The sequence below is a fragment of the Phoenix dactylifera genome, chromosome 5, assembly GCF_009389715.1.
Source record: "Phoenix dactylifera cultivar Barhee BC4 chromosome 5, palm_55x_up_171113_PBpolish2nd_filt_p, whole genome shotgun sequence".
In the NCBI taxonomy this organism is placed as follows: Eukaryota; Viridiplantae; Streptophyta; class Magnoliopsida; order Arecales; family Arecaceae; genus Phoenix; species Phoenix dactylifera.
The window spans coordinates 7,658,661-7,678,783 of NC_052396.1; the positions used below are offsets into that span (position 1 = coordinate 7,658,661).

General features: G+C 40.0%; 2 protein-coding genes and 1 non-coding gene across 3 annotated transcripts; 2 read left to right on the forward strand and 1 right to left on the reverse strand.

Moving 5' to 3' along the window:
• The first annotated feature begins 803 nt into the window (after positions 1–803).
• Positions 804–5,491, forward strand: LOC103702767. Its single transcript, XR_005511965.1, has 2 exons — positions 804–1,387; positions 5,152–5,491. It is a non-coding gene; the product is annotated as an uncharacterized LOC103702767 (transcript).
• Positions 5,492–6,556: 1,065 nt separating this feature from the next.
• Positions 6,557–9,354, forward strand: LOC103702895 (heavy metal-associated isoprenylated plant protein 44-like). The gene is made up of 3 exons (XM_008785534.3): positions 6,557–8,032; positions 8,614–8,689; positions 8,847–9,354. The coding sequence occupies exons 1-3, from the start codon at positions 8,003–8,005 to the stop codon at positions 9,161–9,163; spliced, it is 423 nt and encodes a 140-aa protein (XP_008783756.2). The 5' UTR covers positions 6,557–8,002; the 3' UTR covers positions 9,164–9,354.
• A 3,064-nt stretch (positions 9,355–12,418) lies between these two features.
• LOC120110844 (heavy metal-associated isoprenylated plant protein 30-like) lies at positions 12,419–13,573 on the reverse strand. The gene is made up of 2 exons (XM_039126695.1): positions 13,381–13,573; positions 12,419–12,851 (listed from the first exon to the last, which is right to left on the reverse strand). The coding sequence occupies exons 1-2, from the start codon at positions 13,502–13,504 to the stop codon at positions 12,586–12,588; spliced, it is 390 nt and encodes a 129-aa protein (XP_038982623.1). The 5' UTR covers positions 13,505–13,573; the 3' UTR covers positions 12,419–12,585.
• Between the last annotated feature and the right edge of the window lie 6,550 nt (positions 13,574–20,123).

A 20,123-nucleotide genomic window follows, 5' to 3' on the forward strand; every position in this document is an offset into this window, starting at 1 on the left:
CCTCACTGTATTCATCATTAGGCCATGCTCTCTCCTTTGCACTATTAAAAAAGACGACCCAGAGGCGAAGGCCAACTTTTTTCTAAGAGGATAACTATATGGAGTATTAATAGGACAAGTCCTATGAGATAACTAATTGAGTCAATTGTTTTCATTAATGTGACATCACCTAATTCATGGGACTCGTTCCAAATAAATTGATCCATTGAACTTTTGTTTTATTTTTTTTTCTTAAGGATAAACTAGTCTCTTACAGAAGAAAGTACCAACTATCTTGTGGTTGCGCAAAAGAGTTCTTCCAAAATACATGGTAGACTTGATAAAGCAATCAATGACTACTGAGCTCCCTACAAAAATTTTGTATGATACTAATTATTGGTTGAATTAGATTGGCCATTCGGCTGCTGGATGAGTCCAATCATGAAGTACCACATATATAAGCATACTTATCGCATATTTTTCTATTTTATTCGGCTTTGTGCATGCTTTCTGGTAGTTAGATTGATTCATTAGCTATTCAATAATTTTAGTACATGATCATTCAACTAAACATATTTATTTTATTTTGTTACATTTCTGACTACTCTGGCATCCAAGAGCGGTTCAACGGCCGAAAAGATTATCCTTGATAGCAAGCGGATCAACACCATGAAAGTATGAAACCCCAGCCTCAGGAAATATAAAACCGCAGCCTAATGCGGTCACGCGAATCCAACTTAAGTACGACCAAGCTAGAGTCACCTTCCCATGAGATTAAGCAAACTCTCACCCCCTCACCCAGCTCCGAGGCTACCAGCCTCAAGGTCCTCAACCGACATACGTGTACGATAGTGGACGGTGATGGGATCTCAGTGATGGGATAAGGCCGAGGACGGGGCTCTGGCTTTTTAACCCTCACCGGTTTTGGCCGGAGCCCACCGGTTTTAAGCTCCCGCGGCCGCCAAACCGCTCTAGACCCTCACGTAATCCCAGGAGCAGAGCCCACCGTAACCCACCCTCTTTTAATCATTCTGTGAATCCCTATAAATACGGATTGCCCCCCAAAAAATCCCTAAGAACGTCCGCCGTAAGGTTTGTGAAGGAGACTATATCTCGCTTTCTGTAACCATCGTCGAGGAGGGTTCGAGTTTGAAGGAAGGAAAGATGATACTGGTGGCGATAGTGGCGGAGCTGCTGCAGGAGTACACGATGCTGGTGGCGAGGGTGCTGGAGCAGCTGCTCAACGACGCCCCCTTCCCCCGCCGGATGCGCTTCCTGATGCTCAGAAGCATCCCCTTCGCCTCCCCGCCCCGCCCCCTCCCTCCGCCCGCCTACGCCCGTCCCGCAGCCGCAGCCCCCCGTTGATCGGTTCGGATGTTAGGGTTAGGGTTCTTCGCGGCCTGGATCGGTATATACATGAGCTTGTCTGTCTTTTTCTTCCACTATATATAATTCTCATCTTTAATGCCTTTCACGGCTAGAATTTTTTTTTCTTCTTCTTGTTCTTTTTATTCTCTTTGTGCTTGTAAATCATGTTATGTGAATGGATTTTGGGCTGCTTGGTCTTATTCTTCTTATGTGTGGATTGATAGCTTTATTTCTGTTAATTAGTCTCTGTTGTCGAATTCGTTAAAAAAGGAGTGAAAAAAGGGGGAAATTTGGCCTGGTGATTTCCTAATTCGAACGAGATGGGGGGGGCAAATGGAGATGGGGGGGACTGTGATGCTTTTCGTGGAAAGGAAGGTTATGATGGGGGTTGGTGGTGAGGGAAATCAAGTCAGCTTTAGTAGCGTTGATTGGGAAAACTAGGAAGGTGCTGTGTGTGAAGACTTTTGGCAGTGGATGGGGTCAACACGCATGTCTATGGTACCAGTATTTCTATTGAAACGAAAAGACTATAAGTAAAATAAAAAAATCTAATGGATGGAGAGGTCGAAGACACTTTAGAATATTGTTAAAATAGATGGTGTCTTGGAGGTTGGGCTTGGGTGGCCACAGCTTAGAGGCCTAGAACAAACTTAATAAATTACTATAGGTTCATATTTGTAATTTTTTTATTTACTTTCTTGATATTAAGTGGTTTCCAAATAGTAAATAATGGGTTTTCATTTGTTTGTAGGCCAAGTATGTTATTTTATTTGGCAGGATTGGAGTTTTTCCTGTTGGATGGAAATTTTGTTTTAGGAAGATATAGGTACTGGGCTGTAACATTCGCTGATCCTTCCCTCCTTTATGTAATTTTGTAAGTAGCTTTTTTTCTCTTCAATAAAAAAATTTCTTGGTGGCTTTTTGCCTCCCTTACGCCTCAAAAAACGTTTTGTTTTTCAAGTTTTAAGCTTGCAGAATATTAAACTTTGGCTGTCTCTTTCTAAGTTAAGAGGTGACGCCTATAACAAATTGACGTGCTTCAGTTATTTGTTTTACTTTAAGCTAACATAAAACAGATGTCCATATTTATGCTGTTCGGTGAATATTAAATCATTCATCAGGTGATTGAGTGCTTCAGTTATTTGTTTTGCTTTACATAACACATCAGCTAACATTAAACAGATATCCATATTGCTGTTGTTCAGTGAATATTAGATAATTCATCAGGTGATCAATCTTGACTTGATTCCTGATTTTTTCAAAGAATAATTAATGTAGCAATTTAGGCTTAGGCCTCGATTGGGAGAAAAAAAGAAGAAGAGACTACTATATCTAAAGTTCATTAGACTTTTTGAGAACCATGACCTAGTAAACCCATTTGTTTTAATCTTAATTCTTAAATCTTTTTTTATAAATTCAGTTATAATTTTAAAATCCAAACCTGATTAATTTTTGTAATCATATTATCAGTGATGATTTACAGGATGATACGATTTAGTCTTGTATGCTTTTCTCTCAAAAGTTTTATGATCAAACAATCAGATTCTAACTCTTAACAGCCTTCAGAATGCCAATTGGCGGGTTGGGTCGGCTAGAGTTTGTATATTGTTTACCAATATATATATATATATATTATATTAAGATCTTTAGATTTGAACTAAACTTGATTTGCTAAGTCAAGGATGCTTAATCTGAAACTGATCCACGCTCAAGCTGGGACTTATTTTATTGACCTAGACCTATTTAGACTTTAATTTATGAATTACATAAATTAAAATATATTTTTTAATATTTTATAATATATGCAAATATATATTTTTAATGATCTGATAGTTTGAGAATTTTGACTCTAAGTCTAATATAATCCGCTGGTTGGCGACCTTAGCACACATTGTCGAGTAGATAAAGTTAACCGAAACTGTATCCTTGTATTTAAAGTTAACCAATCCTGTGTACAAAATATGAAGTTAGGACTGTTGTTTTCCGTGTTGTTCTTTCAATCTCATGGAAACTCGAGCATTCTCTGTCAGGCTCAAAAGAAAAGTGTGTCACGCTATGATGTCATATAAAGATACTTGTACCCCTGAAATTTTGCCTAGCCTGATTGTTCTGAAGGGACTCGGTAGGCTTGATTAAGTTCTGGATCCATGATTAATTTCTGGATCCACTGTACCTGAAGGGATGACCAGCTTCTGTTCCTGCTGACAATGTTCTTTCCATTTTCTTTGGTAGATCGGAAAAAAAATACACCATTCGAGTATAGATCAGCTGTATAATTCTATATAAAATAGATTATTCGAAAATTGAGGCGGTAGATCGGCTGTAGTAGAATCCCATAATATAGTTTCAGTATGGTTGGTTATATAAGATGCCATCGAATATGTTGTATTGTTAGCTTTCTGGTATAACAGTAATTACAAATTCTTTCCTCTATGTCATGGTGGATGAGGGGGTTTGTACTTGCTGGTATTAGGTGATCTGGTGGTAACTCAAGTTTGGATTTTTTGCAGTCTATGCTGCATTACTCTTTTGTATTACTGGATGATGAGTGATGGAACAGTGTTGGGATAGTAGCTGTCCCTTCCAGTCCAACCGCTAGCGGTTATAAAATAGATCTGTTTCCTTAAAAAAAAAAAAAATCTTGCTGTTATATGACATCTTAACTTTTTATAAAATAATATAAAGGTGCACCATAACAATTGCCTCTTTTATTTGAGAAAATCCATCATATGCATTACATAGATGAAGTTCCTAAAAAAAGATTTAGTAGAAGTCTCACCTTTCCTTTTCGACTCATGTTTTTAGTAAATAGAGCTGGATTGCACATCATATGATAAATTTTTAATAAAATTTTTAACATTTTGAAACCAATGATAGGCTATCCAAATTAGAAATACATATTTAATATTGGTCTGCACATCTGAAAATATGTAAAGTTGAAGAAGTTTTGGAGATCTCTAACTCATAGATCAAGTAGATGCCAAGATTAATGAATTCTTAATTTGCATAACTATTTTATATTTTAGTACATTAACAAAATTTTAATGGTTCATTTTTGCACTAACTTGAGATATAGGCATGATGATTTTGGTTTCTAGATATTTATAATAGTATATCATGATTGATGACATAGATTCTAATTTCCATGGCTCATCGTTTGTACTTTTAATTTTTATTTCTTTCACTAATCATTAAACATTACTTTATAATCTAATCCTAATAAATTTACTCCACATAGTTCAATATTTTTTTTTTATAAAAAAAAGATCATGTGCGTTTTCCAAAGCTTGGAATGTGTATATGAATATGTATGAATAAGAAAAATTGAAACAACAAGAAATACAACAATAACAACATCAACAGTGGCATTTGAAGGGCCATCCAACCTCCTTTCGTGTTTGCAGCTGGTACGAGGACGACCATGTGCATGCCAGAATCAAGTAAAAGTGATAGGTGATAACTGAGTCCCTTGCCTTTCCTCTCCAATTTCCTTCTCCACCATCCTGTCTTATTGGAAAGCATTTTTAGGATTACTTAGGGATCCATAAACAGTGATGTCTACCAGGTTTTCTCAATGAACTGTTGGTTATCCAAGCCCTCTTTTACTGACTAAAGCACAAAATTGTCACCTCCATCCAATCCTTGCACCTGCATATATTCCACTTCTTTCTTAATAGCAAAGGAACTCTCAGAAGGGATATAGTTATTCTTTGAAGAGTGCTCTGAAGAATCTAGTAAATTCCTTTCTATCTAAATACAGAGCATCACCTCAGGAAGTTGGTCTGCTTTATGTTCTCTTTGCAGGGCTTGCTTTTATTGAGGATGCGCAAAAAGGTAGCCTATGAGCAAATCAGACCACGTATTAAGCTTCGGTTACTTTTCTTATGAGATACCATGGATAGAAAACAACAATGATCTGGATATAATTTTCAAAATGTTCAGCAGCATGCTTGCTAAGTTCGACAGATCCTGTTCTAATAAATCATGGGGAAAGTTCCTTACTTCCTCCATTTTGCATTCGAAAGAAAAACAAAAAAATGTTCGACAAATCTTTTGCAACATATGATGATGGTAATGTTCCACACCAAATTGTGGGCTATGGTTGCTAAGAGACAATATTCAAAATTTTGCTGTGGTTCTTGGATGTCTAGATCTTTGCTCAAGCCTGTTTTGTACACGCTTATCAGTTCAGGGAACATGGATGACATGATATTCCTGCAGCACAACCAAGGGAACAGGTGGATGGTTTATGGATAAGAAGGAAACAACTAATATTTCAGCATTTTTAACTTCATAACAAGGTTTTTATAATATTTAAGGAAAGCAATAATCTTCATAATTTAGCCATGGATTGGCCTTTTGCAGATCATAACGTCATTTATTATAATAACCGTTATTAGTAATTATGATAAAAGTTAATGTGGAGCATTAACACCTGTAATAACTCTCCAAGATTATTTGAAGTTTGAACATTCAAGAGGGCATGCATATAAGATTTAAACTATGATCAGGTAAACATAGCCTATCTTGGTTGGCATACCACTCTTCAGCACTTGCTTAAAAAAATGATTCCAAAGTCAGATTAGAAATGGTAGCATGTCTACCGTTGTCCTCACCAAGAAAAAGAGAAAAGAAAGAAAGAAAGAAACATCTCTAAAAAATGGAAGGTTGTCAACAGCTTGCTGTACCTCGATTGCTTTATTCTTGCAATCTCTTATCCATGTTTAGTGCAGTTACTTTGGCCTCTTCTTTATCCAAGAATTTTTCAGTATGCATTCTTTTCCTCGACATTAAAATGATTAGTAAATATAAACAAGAAAATAGAAGGTCAGTGTGTGGCATGCAAAATTGAACTTTATTCCTTCTGTTGAGCTGAGAAACAAGTGTCAGGAGCATGCTGCAGTGACAAATTTTATAACAAACACCCTGGTTCCATGTGGAAGCTAAGAATCTCCTCCACTGCCATCAACAATTAACTTGCTCCCAATTTGCTGTTTAAAAATGCAGTGTTTGCCTATTCCATTAAATGAGCCACATAGGTTTCAAAAGGTTCATGGTGGAAGCTAACGTATTGCACCTATATTAGAGTAGAGTGAGCAGCCATTGTACCAAAAAAAAAAAAAAAAAAAGTATATAGATGGTACTTAAAAGAGTACTTTAAAACCTCAAAAAAATTTTTTGCTTTTTCTAAAATATGACTTCAACTCTTTTGATGAAGTTGGCTCTGGCATATCGAGCACTGCTTTTGTCTTTCTATGTGCTCTATATCTTTGAATCAACTTGTAATCCTCTTGGTCTTAGCTTTCCTTTCAGTCTATTTACTACTGCAGGGGATACAGTCCAGAAGCATACAGTATGATTAATTCATTTAAGATAGAATACAGTTTTGATGAATACATAGCTGGTGGAAACAATGGGCATGATTATTTATTTGTTTTTACAATGAACTTGATGACTTCCGTTTTTAAATAAAAAACAATGAGCAAAACCCGAAATAAGAATTTAGTTGCGCCAATGCACTCTTGAATCTTGATTCTAATTTAGGCTTTGAGGATGAGACTTTAATCTGGTAGACCCACTGAGAATTGGATATGGTTGACCTAGGTTCGGTCATGTCCTCATCCTGGTTTTGGCAATGATAGTTCTCGAATAAATAGAATAAATTAAAATTTTATAAAATAAGAAAAATAAAACTCAGCTGGGTTATTTAGCTAAAAATGCTAGGTTTCTTTTATGCTACAAATGAATGGGCAATCCATAGAATCAGAAATGCAGAAGTGCATAATTAAGTGAGGATTAGACTCAAGCAAATGCAACTTATTAATAAATCGGATCCACCATGCAGATCCAAACCGAACCCGCTAATGGCTATGTACTGATTTCCCTGTCAATATTTGCTAGGCACAGCCTTTGATCAAAGTAACAAATAAAGAAGTGCAGCAAGTGGTCGGGCCACCACGCTGCCTCATAATTATCGCGGCCAGCTACAAACTGAGACGAGAACAGAGAAGCGAAGTCCGCAGCCATGTAGCCTGAGACCGGGAGAAGGCATATATAAAGAACACATTACAATACTTTTCCTTCGCATCTAATCTATATAATTTCTCCCAATCCACGCACATTACTGTTTCCCTTTAATTAAAACTATATGTATGTATGTACGTATGTATGTTTGCATGTATCTCTCTTGGTGCTATATATCCATGTCCTTCTGGTCGGGTCTTGACCCACAATTCAAGCATTAAATAGAGGCAAGGGTCTGAGCTAGCATTCCCTTCCCCAAAGGTTAAATTATTTCGAAGGGTGAGGAGAGCCATTCCCCAGGCTCAAAAGAACCTGAGCACGAGGCCGAGAAGAAAGAAGGTGCGGAGGGGAACCAATGGAATATTAGGTAAGAGATTTAATAATGCTATGACAGGAAGCGATGCCTTGGTGGGAATATCTAGTGCTGCCAGCCTTCTAAATCTCTTATCCCATCCAAACCTCCTTATTATATCATGCATCCTGTGAGCCATGGCAACGGCTCTAGGAAGAGCCATCATCTTCTTTCTCTCCACCATCTGTTACGTACCTTTTGGCTATCAGGGCAACGACTGCAGGAGTGGTCTGGCAACACCAACTACTACAGCAGGAGAGCTACATCAGCAAGACGAACATGGCCAAGGGACGACCCCTCTCGCTGCAGGTTCTCCTTCGTCTCATGTTTTATTTACTGCTACCATTACACAATTTTGTTCTTGCGATCTAGAGAATAAAAGAAAACAGAAGAGTCTTCTCTCTTATCTGATCACATATGCACGGTTGCTCCAAACAGAAGTATTACACTTGTTAGATAGAACAATAAACAGAAGGAAGGCATGGCCAGAATAGTTTTGTTGTTGAATCGGAATAATTCTTTTACTGTATCAATAGCTACATGTGGTAACAAATGAAGAAAATCATGGTTCGGGTTTGTCACAAAGATTGCCAACCTTTCGTTAATTTTGAATAAGCATATGCGTACTTGAGTTGGCACGCTCCCCTTCTCGTAGGACATGTCCCACATTTGAGAGAGATGCTGCTGCTTGACTATTATAAATAAATGAATAAATAAATAAAAAGATCAATAAATTATTGCTTTAACTTGGATATGAAAAGAAGTATATTTCTTTCTTTTTCAGAACCTTAAGTTCTATTATGTAATCCAACACAATGATACGAGGTATCATTTCACAAACTTCATGTTAGTCAAAAATTTTCATTTTCCCATTAATTGTTCTTTTGCAGACAGTGGAGCTTAAAGTGAGGATGTGCTGCACAGGCTGCGAGAGAGTTGTCAAAAATGCTCTCTTAAAGCTTAGAGGTAACAAGTATCCTAATTAATTAACAAAGTTTTAACACGGTACCAATTACTACTACCCCTGTATCTAAAATTATGAAATTTATATCATTCTTTGAACACGTCATGTAATCAGAGCAAAAAGAATAGCCAAGTATAACGGAAAAATTCTACATCACAGGGGTTGATTCAGTGGAGGTGGAGTTGGAGTTGGAGAAGGTAACCGTTACAGGGTACGTCGACCGGAACAAGGTGCTCAAGGAGGTGCGGCGGAGCGGCAAGAAGGCAGAGTTCTGGCCTAACCCGGACCTCCCGCTCTACTTCACGTCGGCTGCCAACTATTTCCGGGACGAGGAGTCGTTCCGTGACACCTACAACTACCGGCGGCATGGCTACAACGGGGACAAGCACGGCCATGTCCCGGTGCCCCGTCGAGGCGATGACCGTGTCAGCAACATGTTTAATGACGACGACGTCAATGCATGCCATGTCATGTAACCTCCATTGATAGACTACTTGGTGTGATGATGTTGGTGCATTGCATGCATGAGGTTATTAATTATTTTCATGGGTGCATGGGGTGATCTGTGGCTCTGTGGAGAGTGTACGTGCATGTTTACCAGGTAATAATAGTAGCTGTGCATGTGAAATATAGGCATAAAATGTACGTATATATGTATCACCTGTGATCCGCGTTTGGTTGTAATTAAGGTTCATGATCATCAGTTTAATTATGGTTTGCTAAGCTGCTTTTCCAAGCAAATGAAATGATGAGATTCTAGTGTTTCTATGGACGAAAGTACAAGTAGGTTCTCAGATTTAGCTACTATTTAGACACAGACCTTATTAGGTAGGTTCGTAGTGGGTAAGCAGTCAAGTGACAGGGTAGCGTTTCATGTGGCTCATCACACCATTGGCTTGCTATGGACTTGTAATGTCCACTGTCTAGAACTTAAAAACTGTTTTCTGGCCTTGCCGGATGCGCAGGAATTCTATATATTTGAGCTGCATTTCCATCTGTTATGGTCACATGAAAAAAAAAAGAAAGAAATATAAACATGATATTATTTAGCCAACTAATTGTTTGCAAGCTATAATAATATTTAAAAAATTTAAAAAGCATTGTTGCAAAATCCATGGAGAAGTTAGGCTGCAATGATAAGAACTTTTAGAAACCTTGAAATTAGGATATGGATCGCTTATTAGCTGGAATGAAATTAACATACCCGGTTGCTTTTTAGAGATGATTTCTAGTATCTCCTTATTTGGGGATCGCACAAGCGAAAATTTCCTTCATTAGGAGCATGATAACTGTTGGGGGAGTGCAGCTTTCCCCCTAGTACATGAGAACCTCGTCGTCAGAGGACCGCATGACGGCCGACCTTGGGCGGCCGAGCTCGGCGTCCGACCCCGGAACATCCGACCCGAAGAGCTCCCGACCTCGGAGGTCCGCCCTCGTCGCCCACCTTCCGCGGTTGCGCCTTTCCGAAGTCCGGCCAGGGGCCATACCCTGCCACCGCCTCCAGCATTTAATACGCACGATCTCTGCCAACCCACGGCTTACTCAACAATTAATGCATATCTCCGGCTTACTCAACAATTAATACATATCTCTGACTTACTCAACAATTAATGCATATCTCCGGTTCACTCAACAATTAATGCGCGTGGCTCCTATTACCTACGGATCTTCAGCCTTCTACGGCAAATCGGCTCGGCAACGTCCGGTCGGCCGTGACAACTCTCTGATCCCGGCCTCACCTCCGACATCAAGGCATTAATTCACCTGATCGCGTACCAACTCAAGCAACGTGCTAAGTCGTACGGCGACCTCGCCTTATCACATCATAGGTAATCCGACCCCCCTATAAAAATGGGACCCTTCTATCCCAGAGGGGGTTGGACTCAGAAAAAACTCAGCAAGAATATATCTTCCTCCGCTCTTCTTCTTAAATTAAGCCCCCCCTCTGACTTAAGCATCGGAGGGCCGGCGCCGGAAACCCCGGCCACCGGCTTTTTGCAGGCTCCCCACGGAGGACGCCGCTCGCCGACGGATCGCCGCCCGCTAGTGTTCGCCAGAGCTCCTCCTCCTCAGCCGACGGCCGCCCCCGGGTCCAATTTCCAGCAACAATAACCTCTTCCACTATTTACCATTACTAGTATATTGGCTGGACAACCTTGTTAGAAGAAGAAGAAGAAGAAGATAGTATGTTACAAAGTAGGATCAACATCTGTAACTACAATCAACATTGGAGTTTGGTTCATATCAGCTTTGACCGTGGTACACCATACTGTTTAGATACCACTATTCGCTATGGATGGCGTATCGGCATGTAAAAAAAAAATATATATTATATTGTATTTATATTGTACTAGTATGCATGATACTGGTATAGAGTCTGATATCGAGACAGCGAATCTTGGTTTTGACCGTATTGAACATGCTTTTCAACATTCAATTTTTTTGTTTATTTCATACCCTCTATAAGATTGATGGATTTGCCTATACTCTTTCTAAAAAAGTAATCTTTTTCATCAGTGCTTGGAAAAAAGAAAAGAGAGTCTACTCGAAGTATATCATAGGTATATAGTTTAGAATTGAAGATTAGGCCCTCTTATACATGATATCTAAGGTTTCTGAATTCTTTGGTAGCAAGACTTCCGGCGCATATGCTTTTATAGAATTATATGAGGCTCTCTTGGTTCTCGGTAACATGGGGAAGAAATTGAGAGACTAGCCTCGGGAGTCACGAAAATACTGAGGCTAGGCTCGGGAATCACCTAAATACTCATGCCACTACTGCTTTAGTGGAGTACCGCGTCAACTCAGTCCAGCCCCACTAGTGCTTGCACTGGAAATGGGCTGGCTGCCTGAGGGCCATCGGATCGATTTTAGGACTTTAGGCTGGACTTGGCTAGGCCCAAAAAAAATTCAAACCGAATTTGAGATTAAATATAGAACTCATTTATTTTTTAAATTGGGTTTAAATATATCATTGGTCCGGCCTGAATCCGAACCCAAACTCAAATTCAAATATGAATTCAAGTCCGAGTCAATTTTATTTTGTATGTTGTCATGTAGAGAGAATAATAAAAAAGTAAAAGATAAATTAAAATAAGTTTACCTGAAAATCATACATTATGTGTTATTTAGTTGTATCATAAGAAAGAGCTCAATTTTTAACTAGCTCATTTACCTGTGAAGTAATATTATGAAATATTATCAGATTCGAGTCAGATCTATTTTTGGTCAAAATGGATAATTTGAACCGGTTCAATTGGGTTTGGGTCAGTCTCAGACCTGGATTATCAAGAAAATTTTAAGCCTAAGCCCGAAAAAAAATTAGGCCGCATTCGGGCAGAGGCATGGCCCGACTCAGCCTCACCAACATCTTGGCATTTTTTTGGCATGCATTGCCTCCTTGCATGATCAGACACTCCAAGTTAGCCCCTACCATTTCATGATCCAACATTTTGGCTGCCTCCTTATTGCTCTACCCATCTCTGGGAAGCTCAACTGCTACAAGAACGAATTGAAGATCTTGAATACGCATTGTGGAACATGAACGACAAATTGCGTGGCCAACACTGCTTGGTATTGACGATCTGTCCTTGTATATGATATTTAAAATCAAGCAGATACAAAAATTAAAAACCTGCATTTTGAAGCATTCATATTCTTAAATGAACAACATAAGAGAGAGAGAGAGAGAGAGAGAGAGAGAGAGAGAGAGAGAGAGAGAGAGAGAGAGAGAGAGAGAATCCATCAGTCAAGGTCTCCCATTGGGTTCATTCTAGTTATCATTGGGTTGGCTAAATTTCGAATAGCCCAATCTCTTATGATATATATTTAATTAGTCTCTCTCTCTCCGCGCGCACACGCGCGCGTGAAAAGGAAGGAGAGAACTTGAGTTACTTCGTCATGGAAATGAAGAAGAAACAAGCCGCAGCATCAGCCTCTTCCTCAACTTCCTAAGCTTGTGCATGTTTATAGTTGCACGGTGGGGAGCTTTTTCAGCATCAGCCTCTTCCTCAGCAACCTTGCTCTTAAACTCTGTCTCCATCTGGTCCCAGAAGCAAGCTTCCCTTCTCTTCTTCCTAATGGTGGCAAGCACATCGTATTTATTGCATATCCCCCATACTGTCACCTTTTGAAGGTGGTAATCAACATGCACTGAGTGTATCCCTGCATAATGGAACAATTATTAACGCAATAGAACAATTCGTTAGCCTATTAGCTGGAATACTTATAAATGTTTCAATTAGATCATTAAATTAAAAACCAAGAATATGAGCTAATGTCATTAAGTTTGGCAAATATGAATGTTTTGGAAATGAATATGGTCAGTGAACTGGAAAAAAAAACTTATAGTTAATTTTTTATCAGAAAGGGGAGGACAAGAAATCATGTTGTTGTTGTTTGAAATTTGTCTCCAGTCTCCTGCCAAGTTGTTTATTGTGGTAATGATATCAAAAGAAAGCATAAATTCATAAACAAACCCCCAAAATACCTGTTAAAAATGTAAAAATGCCATATGTTAAAAAGACCCACAAGAAAGGGCATTCTTGCCAATGGCTACTCCAATGGAAGAAGATTATATAGATCCATATTTCATATCCAAATGGACTGAGCTATCTAGAGTTAGAATTTCCAAAACACTCCCAATGAGGAGGAGATATTCTTTGATATTGTGAAGCATGGGTTGGATATCTACCTCGCAAATGTGACAATGCCTTCTTAATCTTCTTCTCGCAGCCATAGGAATAGAGTGGCACCTTCATCTCCACATGCTGGGCCTCTACATGCTTGCCTGCCGGAACAATCTGCAAGTCTGCCATTTAACTAGCCTGCATGCGCCTGTCCCAAGTATTCAAGTGATGACCATCTCTTCATGGGGCTATCTATGCTATATATATATATATATATATAACCTCTGAGAAGCCCTAAAGCAAGAACAAATGGAGTCCCTACCATACCAATAACAAGACAAGGATAGGCATAGGCTTGCGTGGCTTGGTTGCGGTTCCATTCTCCTTTGTCTCTCTTTACTTTGATCTCCTTGCTCTTCTTTTTTGTTTCACTGCTGTTGATGGAGACGTGGTTATGGTAGTTTCAATGTGATGGCTGGTGAGAGTCCAATTCTGTAGGCAGGAAAGGTTTTATTAGTGGAAAAGAGTGATGAGACGTGTCATGATACACTTCAGTGGTTTAAGGTTTTCGTTGCTCTGCTGACACGATGAGGGGTTTGGCTCCCATGTGTGCGGTCGTGTAAAGGGGATCTTAGCTCGGAAAGTTGGGAAGCATGTGGTGGCGGTCGGGTAGGTTGAGGATGAAAGCCTTTAGGAGATCTATTAGTATTCCCTTCTCCTTTTTCTTTCTGTCTTTCTAATATTTTAGATAATTAAATCCGCCAAAGAAAGGTGAGGGTGAAAGTGGGTGACCTTGGATTTGGATAGACTAGGATTCGGTCTTATCTAAACTACTACATTAAGGGAGAGCCTGATACAGTCATGTGTGGTTTTCTATAGTTATGCCATTAGGAGCAGCTCAATGCATTTGGATGCTTTAAGGCGAACTCACTAAGATGGACATTTTTTCTTTCCGTTTTATCTTTGAGACATTTTCTCAAGTGAGCCGACCTAAGTTGAACTTACTAAGGAGGGTTTTTTTCTTTTTGTTTTATTTTTGAGGCCTTACCTGCAGTTGGCCTTCTTTAGGTCGGGGCTTTAAACGACCGCCTCAGTCGCCTAAGGATTGGGTTGGCTCTATATGCCATATGAATCTTCATGCTATGCCTTGAAGGGAAGCACAGAGGTGGGTGGAGTACACCACACCTCTTATTTACGATCCAATGGTGCCTCACATGTAACAGAGCACTGCGGTTAGTTTGAGATGGAGGCACATGGATTGAGATGGAGGAAAACTGCTCAGCCACTAATAACCATACCGTTCTTTGATTAGGTTTTCTACCATTAAGTTGCAAATGGAAAGAAAAAAAATATTTGGTTGTCGAAGTGGTAAAACTTTTTTTTTTTTGTGATGATCGTTGGCTGCATAACATGGTTGGCAGGGGCTAGTAGTGGATATAATGACTGATAGCTCGTTTACTTTTTATGCATTGTATGAACTCATGCGGTGTATCTATAGAGGGTAACAAGAAAAAAAATCCAGATAAGGGGTACAAGGCCTAAGAGTAAGAAAAACTATTTAGCTTTAAATTACCATATTATGATTAGGCTGGGGTGGATCTCGGCTACTATAATTGCGGAAAGGAGAGCAAAGATGACTCGGTTACTTATGAGTGAGAAGGAGAGCAGGACTTGGTTACAATGATCGGCTGGATTCAACGAAATATTCGAACTACTGAATGATCTTGTATGTGGTCAATCATTCTTTGGGTTGGAAAAAAAAGTTGCCCAGAGCATTTCAAAATTTATTATTTTTTAATTTTTTTAATATATTCATACTAAAAATATATTAATTATCCATTGCAGAAAAAAAGGGTAATTGACTTTTCCATCCCTCTAAAGACTCCACTGTAACAAAAAGTCCTTGTTAATTAAATCTAAAACAACCGGTCCAGAAACTTTCCAAACTGTAATTCCCGGTCCCTGAGCCCCTTTTATTTTAAAATAAGATACCGAAAATGCCCCTTCCCTCATGATCTCCCATCCTTCCGAAGAAGAAGAATTTCAGAGACTTTCCAAACTGTAATCTCCCAGCCGCGGCTGCTGCCGACCGCGGCCTGCCCCCTCCCGCGGCCGCCGGCGGCCCGACTCGCCTCCTCCCGAGCCCCCTCCCGCGGCCACGCCGCCGGGAATGCCTCCGCCCCTGCCCCCATGGTGGGAAGGTGCCGAAGAAGAGGAAGAAGGGCGTCGTCCCGCGTCCTGCGGCTGTCGCCGGCCACGGCCCGCCCTCCTCCAGCGTCCGCCGTGGCCCAACCCCTTTCCGGCGCCGCCGGCCTTGCGGGAAGAGAAGAAAGAAGAAGAAGGGAAGAAGAGAAAAAAAAAAGAAAAAGAAAAGAAAAAAGTTTGAACTGGGGTCGACTCCTGCGCTGCTGGGGTCGACTCGTAAGAATCTTGGGTCGACTCGCTCACTTCTACAACAATTTTCTAAGAACACTTAACTGTGTGCACAGTCTTGTTAACTGTATTCGCAGATAACTTAACTGTGTGCCGCCAGCTCGCGGAAGGAGAAAAAAGAAGAAAGAAGAAGAAGGGAAGAAGAGAAGAAAAAAAAGAAGAAAAAAAAGAAAAAATAAAAATAAAGTTAAATAAGCTTGAAACAATTAAATAAGTTTGGAACACACTTAATCTAACATGACACACGGTTAAATAAGCTTGGAACATATTTAAATCATCCCGGAACACACTTATTCTACCCAGAACACAGTTATTTCGACTCTGCACACAGTTAAGTGTTATTAGAAAATTATTGTAGACTAATGCTGAGGTCGACCCCTAAAGAGCTGGGGTCGACCCCTAAAGAGCTGGAGTCGACCCCTGAAATCAGGCAGAAAAACAGCTCTCTGGAAAGCCTGAGAGAGTCGACTCCAGGTTTGTGAACACAGTTAAGTTGTCTGTGAACACAGTTAACTTGTCTAGGAACACAGTTAACTTGTCTAGGAACACAGTTAAGTTGTCTGTGAACACAGTTAAGTTGTCTAGGAACATAGTTGTTTAGGAACACAGTTAAGTTGTTTGGGAACACAGTTAACTTGTCTGGGAACACAGTTAAGTTGTCTAGGAACACAGTTAATTTGTCTAGGAACATAGTTAACTTGTCTAGAAACACAGTTGTTTAGGAACACAGTTAACTTGTCTAGGAACACAGTTAACTTGTCTAGGAACACAGTTGTCTAGGAACACAGTTAAGTTGTCTGTGAACACAGTTAAGTTGTTTAGGAACACAGTTATCTAAGAATACATTTAAGTTGTTTGGGAACACAGTTAACTTGTCTAGGAACACAGTTAATTTGTCTAGGAACACAGTTAAGTTGTTTGGGAACATAGTTAACTTGTCTGGGAACACATTTAAGTTGTTTAGGAACACAGTTAACTTGTCTGGGAACACAGTTAAGTTGTCTAGGAACACAGTTAACTTGTCTAGGAACACAGTTGTTTAGGAACACAGTTAAATTGTTTGGGAACACAGTTAACTTGTCTAGGAACACAGTTAACTTATCTAGGAACACAGTTAAGTTGTCTGTGAACACAGTTAAGTTGTTTAGGAACACAGTTATCTAAGAATACAGTTAAGTTGTTTGGGAACACAGTTAATTTGTTTAGGAACACAGTTGTCTAGGAACACAGTTAAGTTGTTTGGGAACACAGTTAACTTGTCTGGGAACACAGTTAAGTTGTCTAGGAACACAGTTAACTTGTCTGGGAACACAGTTAAGTTGTCTAGGAACACAGTTAACTTGTCTAGGAACACAGTTGTTTAGGAACACAGTTAAATTGTTTGGGAACACAGTTAAATTGTTTGGGAACACAGTTAACTTGTCTATGAACACAGTTGTCTAGGAACACAGTTAAGTTGTCTGTGAACACAGTTAAGTTGTTTAGGAACACAGTTATCTAAGAATACAGTTAAGTTGTTTGGGAACACAGTTAACTTGTCTAGGAACACAGTTAATTTGTCTAGGAACACAGTTAAGTTGTTTGGGAACACAGTTAACTTGTCTGGGAACACAGTTAAGTTGTGTACCCCGGAACATACTTATTCTACCCCAGAACACAGTTATTTCGACTGTGCACACAGTTAACTGTTATTAGAAAATTATTGTAGACTTATGCTGAGGTCGACCCCTGAAGAGCTGGGGTCGACCCCTAAAGAGCTGGAGTCGACCCCTGAAATCAGGCAGAAAAACAGCTCTCTGGAAAGCCTGAGAGAGTCGACTCCAGGTGAGCAGGGGTCGACCCCAGGTCTGTGAACACAGTTAAGTTGTCTAGGAACACAATTAATTTATCTAGGAACACAGTTAACTTGTCTAGGAACACAGTTAAGTTGTCTGTAAACACAGTTAAGTTGTCTAGGAACACAGTTGTTTAGGAACACAGTTAAGTTGTTTGGGAACACAGTTAACTTGTCTGGGAACACAGTTAAGTTGTCTAGGAACACAGTTAATTTGTCTAGGAACACAGTTAACTTGTCTAGAAACACAGTTGTTTAGGAACACAGTTAAATTGTTTGAGAACACAGTTAACTTGTCTGAGAACACAGTTAACTTGTCTAGGAACACAGTTGTCTAGGAACACAGTTAAGTTGTCTGTGAACACAGTTAAGTTATTTAGGAACACAGGTATCTAAGAATACAGTTAAGTTGTTTGAGAACACAGTTAACTTGTCTAGGAACACAGTTAACTTGTCTAGGAACACAGTTGTCTAGGAACACAGTTAAGTTGTTTGGGAACACAATTAACTTGTCTGGGAACACAGTTAAGTTGTCTAGGAACACAGTTAACTTGTTTAGGAACACAGTTGTTTAGGAACACAGTTAAATTGTTTGGAAACACAGTTAACTTGTCTAGGAACACAGTTAACTTGTTTAGGAACACAGTTGTCTTGGAACACAGTTAAGTTGTTTGGGAACACAGTTAACTTGTCTAGGAACACAGTTAACTTGTCTAGGAACACAGTTGTCTAGGAACACAATTAAGTTTTCTTTGAACACAGTTAACTTGTCTAGGAACACAGTTAAGTTGTTTGGGAACAAAGTTAACTTGTCTCGGAACACAGTTAACTTGTCTAGGAACACAGTTGTCTAGGAAAACAGTTCAGTTGTTTGGAAACACAGTTAACTTGTCTAGGAACACAGTTGTCTAGGTACATAGTTAAGTTATTTAGGAACACAATTAACTTGTTTGTGAACACAGTTAACTTGTCTAGGAAAGCCTGAGAGTCGACTCCAGGTGAGCAGGGGTCGACTCGTGCTGTTAAGGGGTCGACTCCAGGTCTGTGAACACAGTTAAGTTGTCTGTGAACACAGTTAACTTGTCTAGGAACACAGTTAACTTTATTTTTATTTTTATTTTATTTTCTTTTCTTCTTTTTCTTTCATTTTCTTTTTTTTCTTTTCTTTTTCTTTTTTTTTTTCCTTCTCTTCTTCCCTTCTCCTTCTTTCTTCTTCCTTCTCCTCTCGCGAGGCCGGCAGCTACGGAAGGGGGTCGGACGGTGGCGGCCGCAGGATGCCACCAGGGGGGGGGGGCAGCGGCTCCTCTTCTTTGGCACCTCCCCACCGTGGGGGCGGAGGTATTTCCGGCGGCGCGGAAGGGGGCAGCGGGTGCGGGAGGGGGCGGGCGGCGGGCGCGGCGGCGGGCGCGGGAGGGGGTGGGCCGTGGCCGGCGGCAGGCGCAGGAGGGGGTGGGCCGTGGCCGGCGGCTGCCTTTTTCTTCTCCTTCTTCGGTGGGAATAGGAGAGGCGGGGGCATTTTTGTCCCATAAAGCAATGTTAAAATATATATGGACCGGTTGTTAAACAACCGGTCAACAGGGATTTAATGTTAAAGTTCGGCCAATAAATGGGCCGCTGAGCAAGTTCCCCAAAAAAAAATAATATAAGAACTCCCTTCTCCCTGTCCATAGGTCTTTTTTCTAATGTGACGTTCACGTAGGGGGCGGCCGCCTTCCTCTTCCCATGTTCTTTAATTCCGTTTAAACGTGTAAAAAAAAAAAACAAAAACAAAAAATCCTGCAAAATTCTGTTTGTAAAGTTGGATCAAAAACGGAAGTTTTCCCGAGCAAAAAAATGAAGCTCTTTAATTCCAGCATTTTTTTTTGTGTGATTCAGTGCAAGTCGAAGCAGCAAAAAACAGAAAAAAAAAAATAAATCTGAGGTAGCGGTTATCTCCAAGGAGAAAATGTGAAGCGGGGAGATGTAGGACAGCCTGGCAGAGGATCTCGCCAATACGGCGAAGAAATTCGCCATCTTATCATGGATCAGAAAGCGAAGGTCAATGGGAAATAAAATTCAGAGGGTAAGCGATTAAACAAAAAAAAAACTACGGTCCCAACTATGATCCGAGAGAAAATGGAAGAGAGAGATGAAAAACAATGGAACTAGTGAGGGTTTTCGATGTTTCCGAGCAGATTGAAGAGGAAAAAAAAGGGGAAAAAATCTATGGTTGTGGCAGTGAACTGAGAGGAAAAACGAGAGAGAGACATGAAAAACAATGGATCCAGCGGGAGACATGGCTATTTTTGAGTAGATCTAAGAAGGAGAATAAAGGAGAGGTGAAGAACATCGACTTTTTATCGTGCTTATCGAAGAGGAGAGGCGGCGTAGAGAAGGAAAAAGAGAAGGAAGAAGATTCGGGCAACTAGCTCGCCAAAATCCAGCGATGCCGGCTCCGAGATGCTGCTGGTCGCAGCCGATATGGTCAGCAATGAAGCGGCTCAGGTTTTTTTTTTTTTTTTTTTCCTTTCTTTTCTTTTTTTTTAAGCTAAACAGATGATT